Here is a 20,731-nt window from a genome sequence, read left to right on the forward strand (position 1 = left end):
GTCCAAAGAGGGTGAGAGTCTTTGGGGGGGGCGACAATGGGAACAGTGGTTCAAGTTAGCTGCTGCTGCTGCTGCATTGTGCGGTTACATGGCCTACGCACGTGCCGGGTTCGTTTTGGTTCAACCAAAAAAAAAAAATGCTAAAGTCTGGCAATTCATCTGTAGGAATGTGTGTTAATTGGCGGTCTATGTGACGCCCTCTGCGTGTGTGTGTGTGTGTGCCGACAAGCAGGATCTATGTGGGCTTAAAGCAGTGGGCAACATATTTTTGCCACCTTATTCCTTCTTGTCAACTTAATTGGCCTTCGTGTGAAATTAATTGGATTTTTTGCTAATTTTATATTTGTTTTTTCAATGTGTTTAATTACAAACGAGATGAGAAAATAAAAACCAAATGCGGAAAGGGTAAAAGAGGCTAAAGGATAAAGCCACAGGATAAATTGTTTTCCTTATGGAATTTTGGCAAACTCTTAAGGAGAAGTAAATGAAATAATAGTGAAAGAAATTTAAGTTTATTTGATTAGTTTATTAATTTTTTTTACTTCTAAAACGTCTTAAAACAACAAAATATATTAAAAAGATCTATTTGATTCAATAGAAAATAGTCTGAGCCTTCCTTAACCAACATTCCAGCTAAAAACCTACATCAATTTGCTGTAGACTTAAAAATAAAGTTTATCTTTCTATAATATCAACTTAAATGTTACTAAAACCAAAAATTATAAACCATTATACGGAATCCTTTACCCTTTTGTGTCGTTTTTTTCTTGGCTTCCACTTAAATTTTTCTAGAGTTTCCATGGAAAATTCGTTGGAAAAACATTCGGCCTGTTGGGCATTAATCGCTCAGTTTTTTTACTCTCTTCTTTGGGACAAAAAGAAAGTAATAAGAAAACCACCCAACTCAACCGCCTGACGATGCGTAATGTTTGCTCAGACAAAATAAAATACTCGTACTTAAAAATTTTGTTGCACAGCTGTTTTTGCTTTTTGTTTAAAAACCTTTCATTCTGTTTTGTTATTTTTGTTACTTTAAGTGTTTAACTTTTCTTTTTACCGCAACAACAAAAATAATGAGCCATGGAAAACTTTTGCGTTGTCCTGTTTGTGAAATACTCTTTGCAAAATGTCGAGAATATATATTTTACCCAACACTCGACATAATCGTTCCAATCAGATGTTTTCATCAGACTCAATATAGTTAACTATAATCTGTGTAGATTAAAACATTTAAAATAGATTTTCTTTTAAATTTACAAGCATTTTTATATTGAACTTCCATCAAACAGTTCAATTCCAACATATGAAAAGTGAAGGATGTAAAAGAGAACATTTAATAAAATCGAAATCAACTCCAGAAGATGTGAAAAAGGGTATAAAAAAAAAACACACAAAACGATGCCACAAACCGAAATTATCCCATTCGTTTGGCTTGGGCGGCCCGAAACAAAATATTTTCTCTGGCAAAAAATGTGATGAAGTCGTTTGCCATCGTACACACAAAACAAAATACATACAAATTTTCCTTACCCAAGCGCATGAAATTTAAAATTAAATAAACAAAACTCCCAAATGTGCAATTAAAAAATTTTACAGTCATAACTTTTTATTATGGAGCATAATTCAGTCAGAACGTTTTTTATGCCACAAACAAAGAAACCGACAGAGAACGAGAATGTGAGAGTGAGTGAGCAGGAGAATTGGATAGAGCGTGTTTCCATTTCATTTTGGTCCCTTTTTCCAATAAATTTTCCTCCTTTTGCACGCAATTTCCTCACTTTCACTTTACTCGGTTTCGTTTTTTCTTGCTCCTGTCAGGGTTTCCCTCTTTTTTTCTGCTTTTGGTGTATAATTTCATTTACACAAGCCAAATTACATTAAACCTAACCAAGTTTATGTCTGTTTCATAATTTTTAGTGGCAGGTTTCCGCATATACATATGTATATATATAGTATATATTTTAATATTTGTAGAATTTTTTGTTGCCTTATTTTAGTTTCTTAGATTTTAATCATTTAACGTAAATGCCAGCACGTGAATACTTTTAATTGCAATTTATTTGCTTTCTTTTTATGTTTAGTGAGCTTAATTACAATTTATTATTTTGCATATTTTATATCCTTAGCAAAAGGATTTAAATAGTTTATGTGCAAGTTTTTACTCGGCTTCTTGGATGTAGATTTATTTATTTATGCTCCGGGTCATTCCACTTATCTACTCTAGTTATTTAATTAACTTAGTTCGCATTCAACTAAATAACCTTCTTTCTAACAGAGCTCTATCTTATAATCTCAGAACTAACAAGGACTTTAAAATATCTTTTTCCTTAACAAGTGTTATCTGATCCTTAGATCTTCTTTTTCGATCTGTTCTGCTGTTGGGTAATTGTCAACACTAATTGTCAGTGTAGTAAATGTCAAAAGCAAAGAGTTTTTTATGACTTAACTCCAAGTCCATCCAAAAGATGAAGCACCTTTTGGAGTTTTTATTACAATTTTATTTCACATAGATCATATTCAGTCATCAAAATGCAACAAAGAACCATCATGCGGCATAGAGAAATGTAAGGCAAGTTGTCTTTAACTGCTTCGACTAGGAAAAGACTTTAGTTCATTGCTTCTCTTGTTCTGGCTTACTCATACATTATCCTTGACTCCATTAAGCAGTCTAACAGGAACAACAACAGCAACAACAACCAATAATTGTCGCTTCAACTAATAAATAATGCATAAATATTAAAACCAAGGGGATGAAAACCAAAAAGGAAAGAACTCAACTCAATAAGCAGTAACAAAAAACCAAACAGAAAAGACACTGAGCAAAGAGGACCACAAAAAGGGAGAGTTGAGTAATATCAGGAATAAACTGAAGGCGGGTGAGGCCTGGCCTGGCCTGGCTAGTGGATTTGTTAGCGAGCAACAACAACAACAACCAGAAACAAGCAACAACAAAGTGAGAAAACCGCAGCGAAGAGCATAAAAAATGCATAAAACGAGGACAGAATAAAGTCATAAAGTAAAAATTGCTCAACGGACGGGGATCCTGAAAGGAGTAAATGTATATGGGTATGACAGCAGGAGGGGTAGGTAGGGAGGAATGAGACAAATGTGTTGGTTAATATCGTTGTTGTTGTTGTTGTTGCTGTGCTTGGGTCTTGTTTGAGGTTTCAATAGGTCATAATTCACGCCTAGTCGCCGCTTTTGCCATGTTAGGCGCCAGCCCTCGATGGCAGCAAAGGGACAAGCCGAACTAAAGGAGTGGAGACCGACCCGCACACAAAGCAGTCGACACAGATATAGTATATCAGGAGCTATAGTGTGGGTGCTGCACTTGCAATACATACATAGAATCATATATATATATATGTATGAGGGATGTACATGTATGTGTAACATTTGTGCAGAACCAATATTGATACTTAAATGCAGAACAAGTGAGGTTACTGTTCGAAATTGGCTTGACATATGACTCAAAGCTAACTGGATAAGAGAGAAAATCAATTCCGAAGATAAAGAAACGAATATGTGATACCCCCTTAAACATTAATGTAAGAAGTAGATGATATTTTATGAATGATTAAGCAAGGTAATTCCGATCCTAGTCTAATCTCTTCCCATTGAATGTCACTTTATCTATCACGTGATAGTTATTTAATATTAAGACGTAAATAAAGTGTCTAGCAAGTTTTTGGATTAATTTAATTTTTAATTGATTTTTCCACCTTTATTAAACTTTGAATTGAGGAGACTTTTGTAGTTAGCCTTCAAAAGTTCTTGCTTTGGATTGAAGGTTGTCTAGCAAAAGTTTTATCCAAAATATTGAATATTAGTCAGTGACCAAGCTAATGAGCGAACTTAGTTTTCCTTAAAGTATACAATAAATAGTCCGAGAATTCGCTGTTAAAACATGTGATGAAATTACAATAATAAAAGGTTGTCTATACTCCTAAGTCAGTTTATCAGCCTTTTGCATATTTTATTGGGCAATTTTTTAGTCCTAAATTCGCCTATATATGTATGTATGTATGTGTGTAGTAAATTGTCCATCCTAAACAATAAGCACTTGATACTTAAGTTCCTCAAACGAATTTTAAGCTTTTAGTTCTTGCTCTACCCATTTTATAGTTTGCACATTTTTCATTCTCCCATTTAAAGGCGAAATGGTTAAAAGGGTCTTGGATCTTATATCTGTACTAAAACGAGGGCATACAACCTGGTGGTATTATGTAATCAGAAATCTAATTAATTGATCGTTAAGTAATGTCTGAAAATAGTTGACAATAAATTTCCTTTTAGTGTTTTGCTATCAAATGTCGCGTCTGTGAATAAAAATATGTTTCTATTGTATATGGAAAAAATTTTAAATAACACGCAAGCTTAATTAGTGTAGAATGCATGGGGCGTGGTGGGTGGCGGGTGGAGGGTGGTGAGGAAGGGAGTTGAGCCTTTTCACTATCTTCCATATGAATTATGTGTATGCCACTTTTAGCCATGTAGACACAGACAAAACCACTTTTGGGCCGGGTCGGCACTTTGTGGCCATAATGGAAAGTGCCATTGGCTTTGACTCTCATTTCTTTTTTTTTTTTTTGCTGCGTTACCTGCGTGTGAACAACGAGAAGGTAGACAACCCCTCCAAAAAAAAAAAAAAAAAAGCCTGACGCCAGCCACACCCACCCACTCATTCAGGCTAACCGACCGCCTCTTTTCTAATGGAGAGGATTAACTTTAACCCCCGGTAACAACCAACAGCAACAACAAATGTAACAAGAACAAAAAACAGCAGAAAAAGTTTCCATTTTTCTACTACTTTTTGTTTGTTGTTGTTGTTGTTTTTGTTGCTGCTCCTAAGTGCGGCTCTGACATATGCACAAAAGCACTGGGAGAAAACACACAAAAAAAAAAAGGAAGAAAAAAAACCAAACAAAGCCGAAACAAAGTAAACTAGGATGGCCTCTAGGATGGGTCGGCAGCTCAAACTGGAACCGGAGGCTCTCTTTCTCTCTCTCTGGGACACGCACAGCGCAAACATTTTTCATCGTTAACGGCCATAAAGAAGACAGTAAAACCAAAACCCAAAAGTGGCCGACGAGAGACCGACCAAAACTAATGTTAAAACAAAAACAAACTCAAACACAGCGAACAAACAAAACGAAACAAACAAACAAATTTGCACCAAAATGCATCAGGACCTCTGAGATGATAATGAGATGCAAAAAGGTTAAGGAAGAAGAAGACTAATCTTGTTCGTGGTAATCAGAATGAGATAGAATTAAATTATGGAGATATTGATATCAATTAAAGAAATTGTTAAATTTTAATTATTAAATTGAGCCAAACTTCAATTTGATGCAAAATAAATTTATTTGTTTAATTAACCAATGAAATTCACACAAATTTCCATTTATTTCCATTATTTTGGTTTTCAAAATTAATTTCATCTCATTTGAAAAACACTCTTGCAAAATTTAAAGTTTTGATGACAACAAAATAAACTTTCGAATTAATTATATTATAAATTATAACAAAATAAATATTTTGACCTTTTGGAAAACATTTTCAATACATTTGTACAAAGATAAACAAAAATCGTTTGAATTAAACATGAATGAAATTTCATTCTGTAAAGTGAAAGTCCTCTTCTATTTATTTTGTCATCAAAATATTTTGTTTTCGATTTCTTTAAATATTCTTTTGCAATAAACATTAATAAATCGTTTCTCTTAAAGTTTTTCATGAAATTCTTATTTTTTGGCTAAAGGACCACATCAGTATCAAGGACAAAAAACAATGAAGAAAACTCATTTTCCCTATATTTTCCAAGTTTCCCAAATGACACACACACAAATGAAAAAATGAAGCCAAAATTAATGCAAACAGAAAAGTTTTTCCCTGAGTTGTCCTCCTTCTCATCGTTCGCTGTGCCATCTGCCGCCCATCTGCAGCATATAACTTTTGATATATATGTACCTACATATATATACACAATATTTAGATATAGCTAATTTGCCTCTCAGCTTTAATCTGGTCAAGTAAATTTACAAATTAATTAAAATAACAAACAGCGAGAAGCAGACAACAGACAAAAGCGCTAAATGGGCGACAAGCAACAGTCGGCCAGTGGATCGGTCAAGAACTCACAAAAAAGTCCAAACATACATACATATATAAAAAAGAACCGCAGAAACCAACACCAATGAAACAACGACCACAAACAGAATTAAGGCACTAAAAACACCAAACGGCAGAAAACAAAATGTCAGCCTTTGGGGCCAGAGCAGAGTAGTTGAAAAGGCAATTTTCGCCAGGCATCCCAAAGCCCCTCTCCACTTCGGTTCCCTCCATTTAGAGATGCCGCCACAGGCAAATCCAACAAAAACAAAAACAAAAAAAGGAAGGAAGAAGAAGGACACCAAAATAAAAAAAGAAAAAAACAAAATAAACGGAGCAACGAACAGAGCAGAGCAAAGTCAAGTCAAAAGTGGCAAAAAGTTGACAAAAAACGTGGCAGGAGGAAAGTTGAAAGAAGGAAAAAGCGCGTAGAAAACGCACAGAAACAATAATAATAAAAGTCGACGGTGGGCCAATAGGGTGGCGATGAGGGGGGTAGATGGAGGCGACCTCAGTAAATTATAAATTAACGCTGCAGGCAAAGCGAGGTCAGCGATGGACTTGGTGCTTCAGGTTCAGCTTCAGCGCTTGCTCCCATTTCTCACCCTCACACTCACTCGTCCTTTGCCTTTTGACTTTTGGTTTGTATTTTGGTACTGAACGAAAAAAAAGAACCGCCGGAGTGCACACACGCGTGTCTGCTTTTCACGTGCAAGCCAAAAAACACACACAAAAGAAAGTCGGTCGCGGCACGCGGCATTCACTGACCGCAACGACACAAAGGACGGAGGACGCAGTGGTTCTTTCTCGGGGATGACGACAAGTGACTTGGTTTATAGTAAATTCACTTTGGAGTGAGGATTTCGAAATGAACTTAAGTTAGTTGTGAGTGGTGGGGGGTTTTAGCTGCAGCTGCTACGACCCTATGGCCCTTCGAGGACCATCAAGTTGCTCCGTATAATTGAAAATAAGTTGTGATTTAAGGAGCACAACCAGGGAGGGAGAGGAAGAGAGAGAGTAGAGCTTAAGGGCTAAACAAGTTGTCAGATACCAAGAAACTGGAAATTTTAGCTATCTATATTTAGATAGCACTTCCTATGAAGGCTTTGACTGTCTAGCTAGAGTTACAATAGTTTCAAATTGAAGTGCATTGAGCTGCAAAAAGCACACACGGTTTTTCATTAATTTGGACTCATTTACGTTTTCGTAGAACCCACCACTTGGACACTTGGTTAAGGTCTATTCTTGAAATGAGATGGGGTGGTGGGGGATGAGAAGGGGATCATTACTAGACTTTCTCAAGTTTTTACGCATGACAAATATGCGGGAAACATGCATGTGCCCCCCAACCACTATGCCAAAGAAAAGGGGGCGGAACCCAACACGCCAACTACACTCACTCATAACTCTCCTCCAAAGAAAAAATTACACACCAATTGTTCCATGATGAGGGCGGAGCAGGAGCAGGAGGAGACTTACATTCGACACGCGTGCACAATTAAAAATTTTCATTGACTCGCAACATGGACATGAACATGGACAATTCCCGGTACGCATAATTTTCTGTCGTGAACTTAGAATATTTCAAAATATATTTCAATGCAAATTACTTTGTTGTTTAATCCTTTTTGTAATCCTTGCTATGATTAGAGTTGACTGGAGCATCATCATCATGGGAGACGAAAAGCTAATTTCATTCCATTTTCATTAATTATATCACTAAGCCCCTTTCGATTTTAGTTGGGGGAGGAGCATCAGGTGCAGCAGGTTTCGTAAGCTGCTGCACCAGCAGGAAACACTTACAAAGACACACCAACGCACACACAAACACACACACACACACACACACTGAGTAATACTCGCACTCAGAAAGGACCCGCAAGGACCTTCTAAACTTTTTCGTTTTCTGTTGCTGTTGTTGTTGTGTGCGCTTTCTTATTTCTTATTCTTGAACAATTTAAACGGTTAAAAAACTGTCGCGCAAAGGATGCCAAAGAATCAACGACCAACTAATCGACCGACCAACGCGACTGACCGACCGACCAACCGAAGGGACCACTACGAAGGGACCCTTTTCTCCAGTTTTGTTTTGCTGTTAATTGAGTTTAAAGTGTTTTCTCAACTGGTTGACACTTTTGGGCTACCTTTTTCTTCTTTTTTGGTGGTGTTACGTTTTTTCAAAATTTCTTCTTTTCGCCTGCTTTGATTTCGTTGCGATACGCCGTTTCTTTAGCTATCTATGAGATTGCTTCGTGCTCGACCCGCTTCGCGCTACCACTACGTTTGAAACTCTCGGCAACACTGCGGCATGTTTGCCAGTTGCGCGACGAACTGCAAAGCAATCCACAGCCACACACCGAATGCAATCGACTGTGGATCGTATGTGGCAAGAGAGTGAGAGTATCTGCGCATAGTTGACAGCGGGGGAGTGTTAGAACCCAACAGACTGTTAAGATTTGAATGGATTGGTAAGTGAACAGTTAATGTTGGTTGGAAGGACCTGCGAGGAGTGAAGTTGGTAATCCATACTGAAGTCAAATGTCCTTTAGGAAAACTTTATTAATTTCTTACAATTAAAAATTGAAATCTGAAAAATATTTTGCAATAAATACCTTTCATTTGCTCTCACAGTAATTTATTATGTCTGTGTTCGAAAACCTGACACACATTTAAAATCAGTTCCACAAACAAAGGAATCCGATAAACTGGCACGAGCTCTCAGTCATAAAGAGAGAACGACTGTTAAATGCTTCTCTTATGCTCTTTCCGAAAGTGGATTTCATGTTAAAGTTAACTTTAAATTTGTAATAAACAGAGACATACCAATCTTTTGTATGACTTAGTTAAAGAAAATTTCAAATGGATAGCATAAAATCAAGTAGTAGACTCTCAATCCTATGTTGCACCCTGTGACTGTACACTTAAGTGAGAAAAACACAGAGGTGAATGACACTGCGATCCTGTCGATCGAAACAGATTAACTTATTTACGCTGTTCCACCAGGACTTCACCTCGATTAGAAACTAGAGTTACCCGAACTCCTTGAATTATATTGACAACGCGTGTGATAGACTTTAGAGAAGGTGTTAAATGTGCACATGACTGCTCAATGGGATTCTCAAGCGGCTAGTAAAAACATCCTGTGGGGAGAACCCTCCTGTGAACGACATAGATAGCATTTTAACAGCTTATCTTATGTAGGTCAGCTATTCATATTAAGCGAATCGCTTGTCTAGGTTTTATTAGAGAAAAATACAAAATATGGTCGGACACCACTTCTTGTAGACTTCCAAGACGAAAGCTTGGACTTCTCCTTCTACATTAAAATATTCATTTCCTAATATCTGAACTTTTAAGAATAGTTAGAAAATAGTTATGATCGCCTGAATTATATTATCTCATCATTTGTAATTAAAAGAAAATTTGGTTTTAATGCACTTACAGCTGTTAGTTTTAACCGCGCAGAAAGATCTATCGTTGAAAATCGAGTATATTATAACTATTGTTGAGATTTACTTAACTTCAGAGTTAATGATGGATATACTTGTTTATTGCTTATTTGTGGCACGACTAATTGTAAGATAGAACAACTGGCACTGACTAAGGCATACAAAATTGCCATATGGGCGGCAATAAATTTTGTAATAATTTTTGTATTTTTTTTGGCAATTTTTGTTAAATGTCCAAAATTATATTTCAAATCTAACCAACAGCCTTTTTAACATTCGGAGTAATGCAATCCACAATGTTAAGAGAAAGTACAAAAGAGAAATAATCTGTTAAAAGAAGAGCTAACAGTTTTCGGACTAATGTAATGCTAACAAGATTTGTTGTAATCCCAAGTTAGTTAGAACTGACCTAGCACAATATTAATTGTAGAAAATATGTATAAGTTCATTTCGAAGAGTTTAGTCAAAAATATACTTTCTAATACTAAACTGCATAAATAAGAAAGGGGAACGTCTTTCAGGGTTGCTGAAATGAAGATGGCACCGATTCAAGCGCCTTATTTGGGGAAATATACATAAGAATAAGATACAAAAAGTCCTTCTTAATTAAAGAAAATGTTTATAGTTTGAGAACACTTTTTACTGATCAGGAAACATTAAACAAGACACATTATGGTAAACGAACTTAGTAATCGGTTTCTTTAATGGTCCTATATGGAATCCTTTTTAACCAAGTTGCTTTCTTCTGTCCTTAAATTTCTACCACCTTTTGAAACTATTTTCAATAGTCTTAAAGACTTAATAGAGAACATTGCTCTCTCATTATTACACCAGAGCGAACCCCAAGCCATTAAATACTTATACATAATAATATGGGTATTTATTATATGTACATATACATATAAATACATACATATACATATATGTACATACATATATTCATTCATACATGTTCGTAATAATGGTCAATGAAGTAAAATCAACTTAATTACGTGTAAGTGGCCATATTTAAATATAATCCTGCAGGAAAATCCATTTTTTTTATTGTTCATATATTAATATCCTATATTAGCTGTGGATAAATGGGTATATTAAAGACATGAAGACGTAGGTAACAAGTGGAAGGGGATTTTTGCGATTCACAAGATTATATTTCTATGTTTTTAGGCCCTTACTAATATTAAGTCACGTTAATAGGTCACAACTGGATACTCTTTTTTCCAAAAATTTATTGTATTTATGAAAGTAATTTGCACTTCAATTAGTAGTTGGGGGGTATTAGAGAAGAAGCATTAGAAATATTAGGCAAAGAGTATTCGAAAAGTCGTCGATTCGATTGGCAACTAAATTTTTTGTACATATATTTTTCCATTTCAAGTTTACGCTCAACAGACTCACCCACCGATACAGACAATACACAAAAATCAATGCAAAGGTTATACGAGATTTAAATCGATGGCCACGCCATCATAAAACAGAAGCCTGTTTATTTTTTTTCTGCGTTTCTTTTTTTTCGATTTTAATCTGGACTCTATTCAGTGATTAAATCGTTGAAAAAACCTCGATTTCTCGATATGCAATTTGAATAAAGCAGCGGCAACATCGCCAACATGGCCATCGAAATCGTCGGTTCGAGCGAAATGCGTTTTAAAGTATCAAAATACAATCAAACTCGAAACCAGTGACAAAAGGCAGGAAAAATAACAACGATTTTAATACCAATTAGGATACTTTTTCAGACTTACTTCACTCGGTTTCGACTTTATCATGCTCTCTCTCTGGGGGGGGATGGGGGGAACTCTGCTACTCTTCACTTCAGTTCACTTCGGTAAATGGGATGAACAAAAAAAATAAGAAAAATCAAAAAAAAAGTGCAGCGCCAACAAAAGAAATGAAAACCTGTTCACCTGGGCACGCGGCAGGTACAATAAGAAAAAAACAGAAAATCGGACAGAAAAAAATTAAAACTAAATAAAAGCAAAGAACAGGAGCAGAAGCAGAAGGAAAGGAGGCAGAGGACAGTGAGTAAAGTAGGAGCAGAGTGGAAGATTAAAATCAGAATGACAGTAAACAGCAGCAGGAACAGCAGCAGGCAACGAAATGAAGAGCGAAAGAAAATAATGCAAATTCAGATGGATATCAAAAGTTGAAGTTGAAATGTTCCAAGAGGGAGAATAGTGGGCACGTTAGGGCAGGGCTGGGCGGCGGAGGGAAACGACCGGACACAAAACACAGACAAACGCCAGGACAAATGCCTGCTCTTCTATGGACTTGCAGAGCTGGAAGCTTTGGATTCACTACTTGGGCAGATGAAGAGATGACTATGAAGCATTCATCAAGGCAGAGCATACAAAAAGCAGGGCAAAAGGAATGGAGAGACACATCGCGCATTACACGGCAAAAACTGTTGAGGCCTTCTAGGCTCCTAGACACACTAGACAACGATACGATACGGTTTGGGTCGTTGACCCATTTGATAGTCAACTGACAGGCATAGATAAAGACCAGTGCCAGTGCCTCACTGCCTAGCTGCCTGCCTTGGCCTTCTCCAAGATGCAACGCCCTGAAAATAGTGAAAAGAATTCTATAAAGTTGTCAGTCATCATCCTCGGAGTGACAAGGCATGGAACAAGTACAAAAAAGAATAACAGACTGATAATTAAAAAGCCAGTAAACATACAATACTTAATGTAATACTTATACCTAATCCATAGTAAAATTTATAAATGCCATAAAAGAATATTTTTGGAGGAGGGTTCCATGGTTTAATTCATCCAAATCTTATAGAATTAGACAATGCTGATGAAAAGATTGCAAATTCTTTACAAATGTACTATCCGAACTATGTTTCGGATAATTGAAGTCTAAGATTGATTAAGCCAAAGTATTGGAATTTTGTCTCATATCATCTATACTGAATTACATGGCATTTCAACATGGCATTTTCCTTTAGTCACAACATTCGTTTTTAAACATTTTCTTGAAATCTCAACAATTGAATGGAAATGCCTATGTTTATTTTTTGCCATTGCTGTATTGCAGTGTATTTGTTGCCTGTAGGAAACAAGAAAATTAAGTCAGACATTTAGTTTCGGATTATGGCCAAGTTGCGTCGAAAGTCGAGCATTTCAAGCAGCTTAAATTGTATTTCCATTGTGAATTCCTTCGTCCATGTCTTTTGCTTGTGTGTTTCGGACTTGTATCTTTTCATTTGCTCTTGGGTTTGTATTTTTTTTGTGTGTGTTGTGTTGGGTGTTGTGGAAGTTCTTGTCGGTTTCGGTAGATTATGCATTCCGGACTACACTTAGGTCAACCTGACACGCCTCTTTCTACTGTCCGTTTGTCCGTCCATTTTCATTTTTCCGTTCGTCATGCATTTGCATAGGAAAATAAAAGCCAAATCTCTGTCTTTTCTTTCTTCTGTCAGTGTGTGTGCGTGTGTGTGTAAATTCTAAACAAACGATTTGGTTTTAAATTCAGTTTTCCAAGAGTCAAAGTAGGCGGTAAAATATCAAAGAAAATACTTGAACATTTTTAGGAAAATGTTACAAAATGTTATGTCTTTAAGCCAGCTTTAGGGCCATTTAGAAATTGTCCTTACCCTTAAAAAACTCCAAGCCTCCAAAGCCTCTAAATGTCATTCTTTTGTTTGGTTTTTACACATAATCTGCATTATAATTTCATGGTCCAGACATTTGGGATGGCCGTGGCAACTTTTTCTTCCTTTCTTCAACGGGTTATCGCACCTGTTACATTTCCATTTGTAGGATTTGTTGTTGGTTTGGTTGGCCTTCAGGTGGAATGGCGCTTGATTTTATGACCCTCATTAAATGTCCAGGTCACTGGCAGACTCGACTCGCAGGGTATTTCGCTGTCTTTCCCTTCGGTTAAGAATTTCTTTTGTTTCATTGTAGACGTTTCTGCCGAATGTTAGATTAGGTCATTTAACATGATTTATGAGATGCCGTGATTTAGAAATAAATAGAATAAGTTATTCCCCTATACATATCACACATTCGGCGATTCTATATATCTCTGCTCAGTTGCGTCAATTAAATGGTTGGACTTAAAGATCTCTTTACTTCCTATGAACCATTTGGTTCCTATTTCGCATTTATTATACGGAAAAGGCTCAGTTCAAAGAATAACAAAAAGTGCCGCGGCATACCGTTTAATGAATTTTTATTTGACGAACCCCGGAACCTCCTAGCATTTGAAGAGGGCGGACAAACAGTCGCTCTGACGGTTGGTCGGCCATAAAAAAGGGTTCACAGACGATTTGCTCGAATTAATTGCGCTGCCATTAACGAAGCGAGAGACTGGCACTGGGAATGCGGCGACACATCTTCAGTTCCTCCCACTCCTCCTCCTTCCACTCTAAATTTTTCTTATTTTTTGGGTGTAATTTGTTTTGGCTTTTGTTGTTGATGGGGATTTACACGATTATTTCTTTTGGTTTTTTATTCGCAATATTATTTTTGTTTATTTGGGGGAAACAAACAGGAAACGTTTATTAAATAAGGGTAAACAATTGAAAGAATTGAAAGAGAGTGGAGAGAAGGGGGAAAAGTAAGTATCAACAGGTTCTGTTGATCTGCGGACTTCATATGAAATTCTCATTTCATTTGCATAGTCGTCTCCTAATGAAGTCACTAACAAAACAATAAACAAATTGATCAGATAATATCCGCCGTTGTGGGATCATTAGAACTTGAACAAATTTCATGAATAAACTTGAATGTGTGTATATAGATAGATATTTGGATAGATATGGAATATATATGACTTGTGTTGGCTCTTAAAACATCATTAACCGATTTTTGGATAAGCTTTAAACACGTCTACAAACAGTTAGCTACGAAGAATTCCTACCTCTCTTTCTTTCCTGATTAACAAGTAATTTCATTTAGTTGGCAAGATTCGTTTCTTCCTCGTTTCTCTCACTCTATTTAATGACCATCATCAAGATTACGCCTCTGAATATAGAGATTGTAAGTTATAATTATCTACTACATCATATTCAAATTCTCGCCCTCTTCAATTAAAAATGCATAGAGACTGTATAGAGTTCAATCAACTTCAGGGATTTGATTTCTTAATTTTTTTCTTATCTTAGCTCAGTCGATTACCTAACATAAAAAATAAAAAAAGTAAAGACAAACCGTAAAGGAACAAGAAAACCCTAAAAACCCTAACCTTACCTAAGACACAACATCACAGACACTCAATCGGAGTGAAAAACCAGAAAAAGCAATCAGAGAAGTTGTCTCAGAACCAGATTGAAGCTAATCCCCCCAGATGGGACAGCTGGGGATCGTCATAAACACATTGAAATCAAAGAAACCCTTTTTGTACCCCTCCACAAAGTTTTTCAGGTTGGAATTTTTATTGTATCCGCTTCATTTATGGGCGTTTATTAATTACCCATTTCGAGGCATCGATTTTCAAAAGGCGGCAGCATCAGCTCCAACTCAAGCATCTCTCTTTCTCCCTCTCTTCTTTGGGAATGGAAGCCCAAACCAGGGCGTTGAATTAATTTGTGTCCAGGCTGGGAATGATCCGCACATATCTCGTCGTCTTCGATAAACCGTTTAGTTCGTGGTCGTCGTTGCCGCACTGATAAATTGTCGAAGCTTCTTCTGTCTTCTGGGCTTTCAAGAACAGAAGTTGAATTTCATTATTGATGACCAGAAATAAAGATAAGAGCAGACCTTGAGAATGGAACCTGAGTGCGATAAGAGGTTGATTACTGCGGCTGCTGAGACAAGAACAAGAAGCTTCTTTCATTTTTTTGGTTATTTATACCCTTTTGAGAGGGTGATATAGAATTTATCGCAAGCTTATAAAAACGGAAAAGAAAAGGATTCCGATACCTTGATCCACTTTTCCATTTCTGAGGTTTTATTGATTGCATTCAGATCGGACGACTAAATCATACAGCGAAAACTCCCTTGGTATTGAAATATTATATCGTTGTCGTGAGTTCCAATTGGTAAAAGGGGCCTGTAAGAGCATTGCAAAGTCAGTGCAACGTCTCACCTTTCTGATATTTTTTCGGTGGAAATTGAAAAGGTATTAAAACATTGTCTTTGTCTTGGTTAACGTCTCCTTGTCGTAATGAGCTTGCCTTTTGCTGGAGAAGGTGTGAATATGCCTGAGATAAAGTTAAAAATTTTAATTAACGCTTTTTTTTTTGGGAGTGGTAAAAGACCGAAACAGTGAGAAAGGAGAAGTAGCAAAGGAGCGATAGAGACGGGGGAAAAGAGCCTTGAGCTGCTGCTGGTGTTATTTTTTTCTTCCTCCTTGAGGATTGCCGCTTAAGTCGGCTTTGGCTAATTGAATCGGTGCCAATGGGCAATAGGCGGATCCTGGCATGCCTTTGGAGATGAACGGCAAAGCGATTACTTTAAGAAGATATGCTGGGCTTAGTGAATAAAACACATCATTAAATTGATGTGGAGGTTCTAAGAAAAATGATTAAACACCTTAAGTTTACATTGGTTTATTAAAATTCGTTCTTTTCATATTTTTGGGGATCAAAGAACGATGTGACCACAATGCGTCCATTGAATTTGCGACCACTCAAAGCATTCAAAGCCTTCTGGCAATCCTCCATGGACTCGAATCGAACGAAAACCTTGCCGCAACCAGCTTTTGGCGATTTGCCCACAAGAGGACGTGGAATCTTGAGACCCATCACCTTGCCATGTTTGTCACACTCTTGCTTAATGTCCACACAGATGTCCTCGTATTCCTCGTCGTCCAGTAGATCCTCCGGTTGAACCATATTCAAGAGGCAAAGAATCTCCGTTGCAGCACCCGTATTGAAGACAACAGGAAAGCCAGGAACTTGTAGAACCGAAGCCGGAGATTGGTTAATTGCATGGCGACCACCTGCTATGGAACGTTGTACAATGAGTCTGCGATCACCCAACAACATGCCATTTAGTCCGGCAATGGCCTCCTCCGTTACTCCCGAATCCACATACTCGAAGAAGGCATAGCCCTTGCTGAGTCCCGTATTCGCATCCTTGACCAAATTGAAGCCACGCAAACGTCCAAAAGACAGCAGCAATTCCTTGATCTGACTCTCATCCAGGCAAGTGGGCAGACTACCAATGTAGATTTTCTGCGGCGAATCTGGCACCAAAGTGGACACTACATCGTTCATCGGCATCGGAGTGTAAGATGATGTCACTATGGTATCCGACAAGCCAACGGCCTCCAATCTCACTGGTTGATAATCATGTGGACGCCGTATCTTCAAAGTTTGTCCACGAAAATTGACACCATCGAAGGCAATGGCTTGTGTGGCCTCACCCATGGAACGAAACTCGAGAAATGCGAAATTCTTCTCCAAATTGGTTTGACACGTTAGAACTGGAGTGCCATCTGGAAACTGCTTCAAGCCCAAGGAATGAAGCTGGGTGTTGAAAAAATTCATCATATCATCGTCAGTGACACCAAATGGTATATTGCCCACATACAAACGACGCGCTTGACGCGTTACCATGGCCAAAGCTGGCGATTCTGCTGCTGGCACTATATCCGGAACAATCCTCGTTGCAATCTGTCCACTTGCCTGCATGGCCTTGTATTGAACGGGTGTTAAGTGCTCAAAGCCCAGCGGTGCCTTGTCCCATGATGATGGAGCTCGCTGCTTTTTACCCACCAGCGATTTGGCTGCAGTTAAGGAGCGTCTTGGGCGATGTATCGGTGAACGAGGCAAACGTGGATAACGTGGTGAACGTGAACGGGAACGAGAACGTGAACGGGAACGAGAATGAGACCTGGATGAACGGGAACGGGAACGAGAGCGACTGCGTTTCTCCTTACGTTTCGAGGATTTTTTGCCATTCATACGACGACCCATAGTAAAGAATTGAATTTTTTCCTTTTATTTTTTTTTTTTTTTCGTTTTTTGCTTGCTAAATTTACTTGCAACTTCTCCAAATAGAGAATGAAAAATGGTTAGGTAAATGATTGAATTTGTTAAAAAAAAAATCAAGGCTCACTGCGAGCCTGAATAAAATTTAATTTCCACACAGAACGAGGCGACAAACGACGACAATCGATACTGTCAACCGGTCACAAGGGTGTCTAATAATATGTTCAATATGTCAACTAGCCATGGGGAGAGGAGTGGTTGGGGTGATGGGTGGGTGTTGTTTGGTGGTGACTTAAAGTCAACAAATGGTCACCCAATGTCCGTTCGGTTCGCCCTTCCAATCCCATGGAGCTGCCACTTATGAAATTGAATGTAAACAAAATGGGAGCTCAAATGAACCTCCCTCAAGTGGACATATCTCCGACAATCTATACCCCCATCAAGTCGCCCACTCTCTCTCGCTCTGCATTGACTAGTTGAATGACATATCGGCGCCAAGCAGGCAATTAACATGCAATTGTCATAAATTTACCCCAATGCACAGATTATTAAACATTCATAAAATAAATTACCAAGCAAAGCGCATAAATTCTGAATTGATTTTAACGCATTGTCCAATGAAGGGGAAAGCGGATATATAGTCGAAAGCACCCACAAGAGTCCTGGGAGGGGGACAGGCAGGGAGGTAGAGCTTGAGGAATTTTGTTATTGAATTATAACGATTTCTGGCACATAATGGCCAAAGGAAAAACATAAATTCCTTGCCCGCAAAAGTCGTTCGCCTTCTTCTAACAACAACAATTGCATAGAAATCAATTTCAGAAAAGCGTTCAAGGGTTAAATTTCAGGGCATTGCAGTGAAAAGCATTGTGGGAGAATGGTGCTAAGGGGGTGGAAGGCGGTGAAAATGGGTGAAAGAACAAGCAAATAAATATTGTAAATGCAGCAAGAGACGACTACTCCACTCTAAAGTCAACGCCATAAAATGGGGGGAAAAAGAATCTTGAAGCCAAAGGGGCAGCAGCTATCTATTCTCACCCCCATTCTCCGTTCCGATTTCTCGCTCCATCTTGTGCTTGGGTTGATTTGCCATAAGTAGTATATAGTTTTTCCTTTCTTTCTTTTTTATGGATTTTTCTGTAAAATTGAAAATGGTTGACATAACCAGACACTTATGTCCCGCATACAAAAGCCATAATAATCAAAATCGAATAGTATATTCATATCGAACCCCCCAAAACAAAGAGTTGGGGAAACTTATCGGTTACAGAAATCGATAAATATTAACTTGTTAAGGGCAATAAATTTATAGTTAATCCATGGAATGGAAATTCTTATTATATGGGGAGATTTTGAATGAGAAAACATTTGAGTATTGTTTAGAAATCCTAAAGTTCAAAGGTCAGTGTATCAGCGTTTGAGAATATTTGAAAAGTTTGACACTTAAATTTAATCATAGTAGTCTTAAATATTTACTTCAATATGACGTCTTATAAAAGGCTGGTGTTTTAGGATTAAATTTGATAAATTAAAGTTAATAATTTGAAATTAACAAACAGACGACTGAAATCTGAAGAGATTCTTAGATTTAGTAATACTTTTGGCTCTTAGAAGTTAACTATGTTAGAATATTTAGATTGAAATTCTAAACACTCTATGCTAACTAGTTTTATTAAAGGATAAACATTTTCAAAACAAACCATAAACAAAATTAATCAAATTGTCCAATATTTTTGACCTAGTATGTATAAGTCATTTCATCTTGGAAAACTGATTACTTAAAGTTTCTTTGGATATTTACAGCCTCTTAAACTTCATAATCAAATATAATTATGCCCAAATAAAGCAGATAAAGCTGCTGGCAGGCAATAAGCTAACCAATAACCTTAACGTAAGATTGCATTGCAGGTAAATTTGCATTTGCAAGTCCCTTTCTAAGTTAATCATTTGGCATTTAATCATTTGGAATTCCCTTTGGTATATCCAAGCTCCTTTTCACTTACTCTCTCCAGCTCTATCCCTTTGTCTCGTGGGCAAATTGTACTCGTAATCCCTTTAGTTTTAATTCGCTGGTGCCGTATGCCAAATGAAATGCTAAAGAACGAGGCAGACGACAAAAAAAAAAAAGAAACTACCGACACATATAGACACATGTCCCTTGTATACTATACTATATGTAGTATATTTGTATATTTTATGACATTGCTGACAATTTATGATGCAAATTCCTCACTGACAGCAGCAACAGCAGAGAACTAAAGTGAAGGATGATGGAGCGCTCCACGAGTTGGAGCAGTTTTTGGTAGCTCTTGTAACGACAAATTGTCGAGAAATTGCATAAAAAACGTATACACCAGAAACAACACAAAAATGAAAAGTGAATGGCAAGTGAGTGAGAGGGAAAGAGATGGACAGAGAAGAAGAAATAAATAAATATAAATTGTTATGCTGAAATCTGTAATCTGAAGTAGTTGCGGATGCACTCGAGAGATATATTTATGGATGCAAAAAACAAAAAAACAAAAAACAAAAAGGAAGAAACCAGCAACAAAACCAATGTGAATGCGGGCAAAGGGCAAACCGAATGGCTTTTGTGTTGATTCATCAAAAAAATAAATTGAAATATTCCTCTTGACATATTCACTACAAAACAAAAACAAAACACACAGTACTCTGTTCAATATTTCTTTTTCCCTCAATGTGTTGTGTTTGCTCTGCTGATTTATTTAATTTACTAAAACTAACAACATTTCATATATTTGATAATAAAATCACGTTCACACGCTTACAGGCCGCAAATCAATTGAAACCGATCAAAATCATCAGCATATCAACCTATATAAAAATCTAGAGGGCGAGACAGAGATAAATAGATAGATTGAGAGACAAGCGAGGCAACCGAGCCGATAACCGATAAAACCTCACACAAGTCAGTTCATTAAATTTTCTACTTTTTTTTCCATATACCCTATAATAAGCACGAAGAGAAAGGGTATATTCAAGTGATAATTAAACATCAGAGTCTAAGTATTCATAGAGTAAATATTCATTAGAGTATAGATTGTTTAAAAACTTTTGATTAGGAATGCTTTTTATGTAATGACACTTAATAAAAATATTTTAAAAATATAGAAAGTTAGTTTAAATTACAGCATTTTCAAAATATTCATTACCTTTAGTCTCTTTAAAGCAGACTTGGCATTATTTTGCTTTATACTCCAGTTATCAACTCCCTATATAAATCTTTGTATCTATGTGTCCTACGGTCATCATATTTGGCATA

At 37.1% G+C, this 20,731-nt stretch overlaps 2 protein-coding genes and 1 long non-coding RNA gene across 3 annotated transcripts in view; 1 reads left to right on the plus strand and 2 right to left on the minus strand.

Moving 5' to 3' along the window:
* The window catches only part of side-V (sidestep V), a 49,449-nt gene extending 41,063 nt beyond the window's left edge, over window positions 1–8,386 (minus strand). Inside the window, exon 1 of the mRNA XM_068289492.1 lies at window positions 7,722–8,386. The gene's annotated coding sequence lies outside the window, so the exon portion shown is untranslated. The remainder of the gene's footprint in view (window positions 1–7,721) is intronic.
* A 7,679-nt stretch (window positions 8,387–16,065) lies between these two features.
* On the minus strand, window positions 16,066–17,558 carry LS2 (Large Subunit 2). The gene has a single exon (XM_068290681.1). It carries the CDS (start codon window positions 17,431–17,433, stop codon window positions 16,066–16,068), a length of 1,368 nt encoding a protein of 455 aa, XP_068146782.1. The 5' UTR covers window positions 17,434–17,558.
* Window positions 17,559–19,168: 1,610 nt separating this feature from the next.
* On the plus strand, window positions 19,169–19,966 carry LOC137578366 (uncharacterized). Its single transcript, XR_011032604.1, has 3 exons — window positions 19,169–19,189; window positions 19,252–19,356; window positions 19,437–19,966. It is a non-coding gene; the product is annotated as an uncharacterized lncRNA (long non-coding RNA).
* Window positions 19,967–20,731: the final 765 nt, after the last annotated feature.

This window comes from Drosophila tropicalis, unplaced genomic scaffold (assembly GCF_018151085.1).
Source record: "Drosophila tropicalis isolate 14030-0801.00 unplaced genomic scaffold, ASM1815108v1 contig_593, whole genome shotgun sequence".
NCBI classification, from domain to species: Eukaryota; Metazoa; Arthropoda; class Insecta; order Diptera; family Drosophilidae; genus Drosophila; species Drosophila tropicalis.

Excerpts from the sequence above, each read along its gene's own strand:
- LS2 (XM_068290681.1), bottom strand. The coding sequence starts at position 17,433 with ATGGGTCGTCGTATGAATGGCAAAAAATCCTCGAAACGTAAGGAGAAA.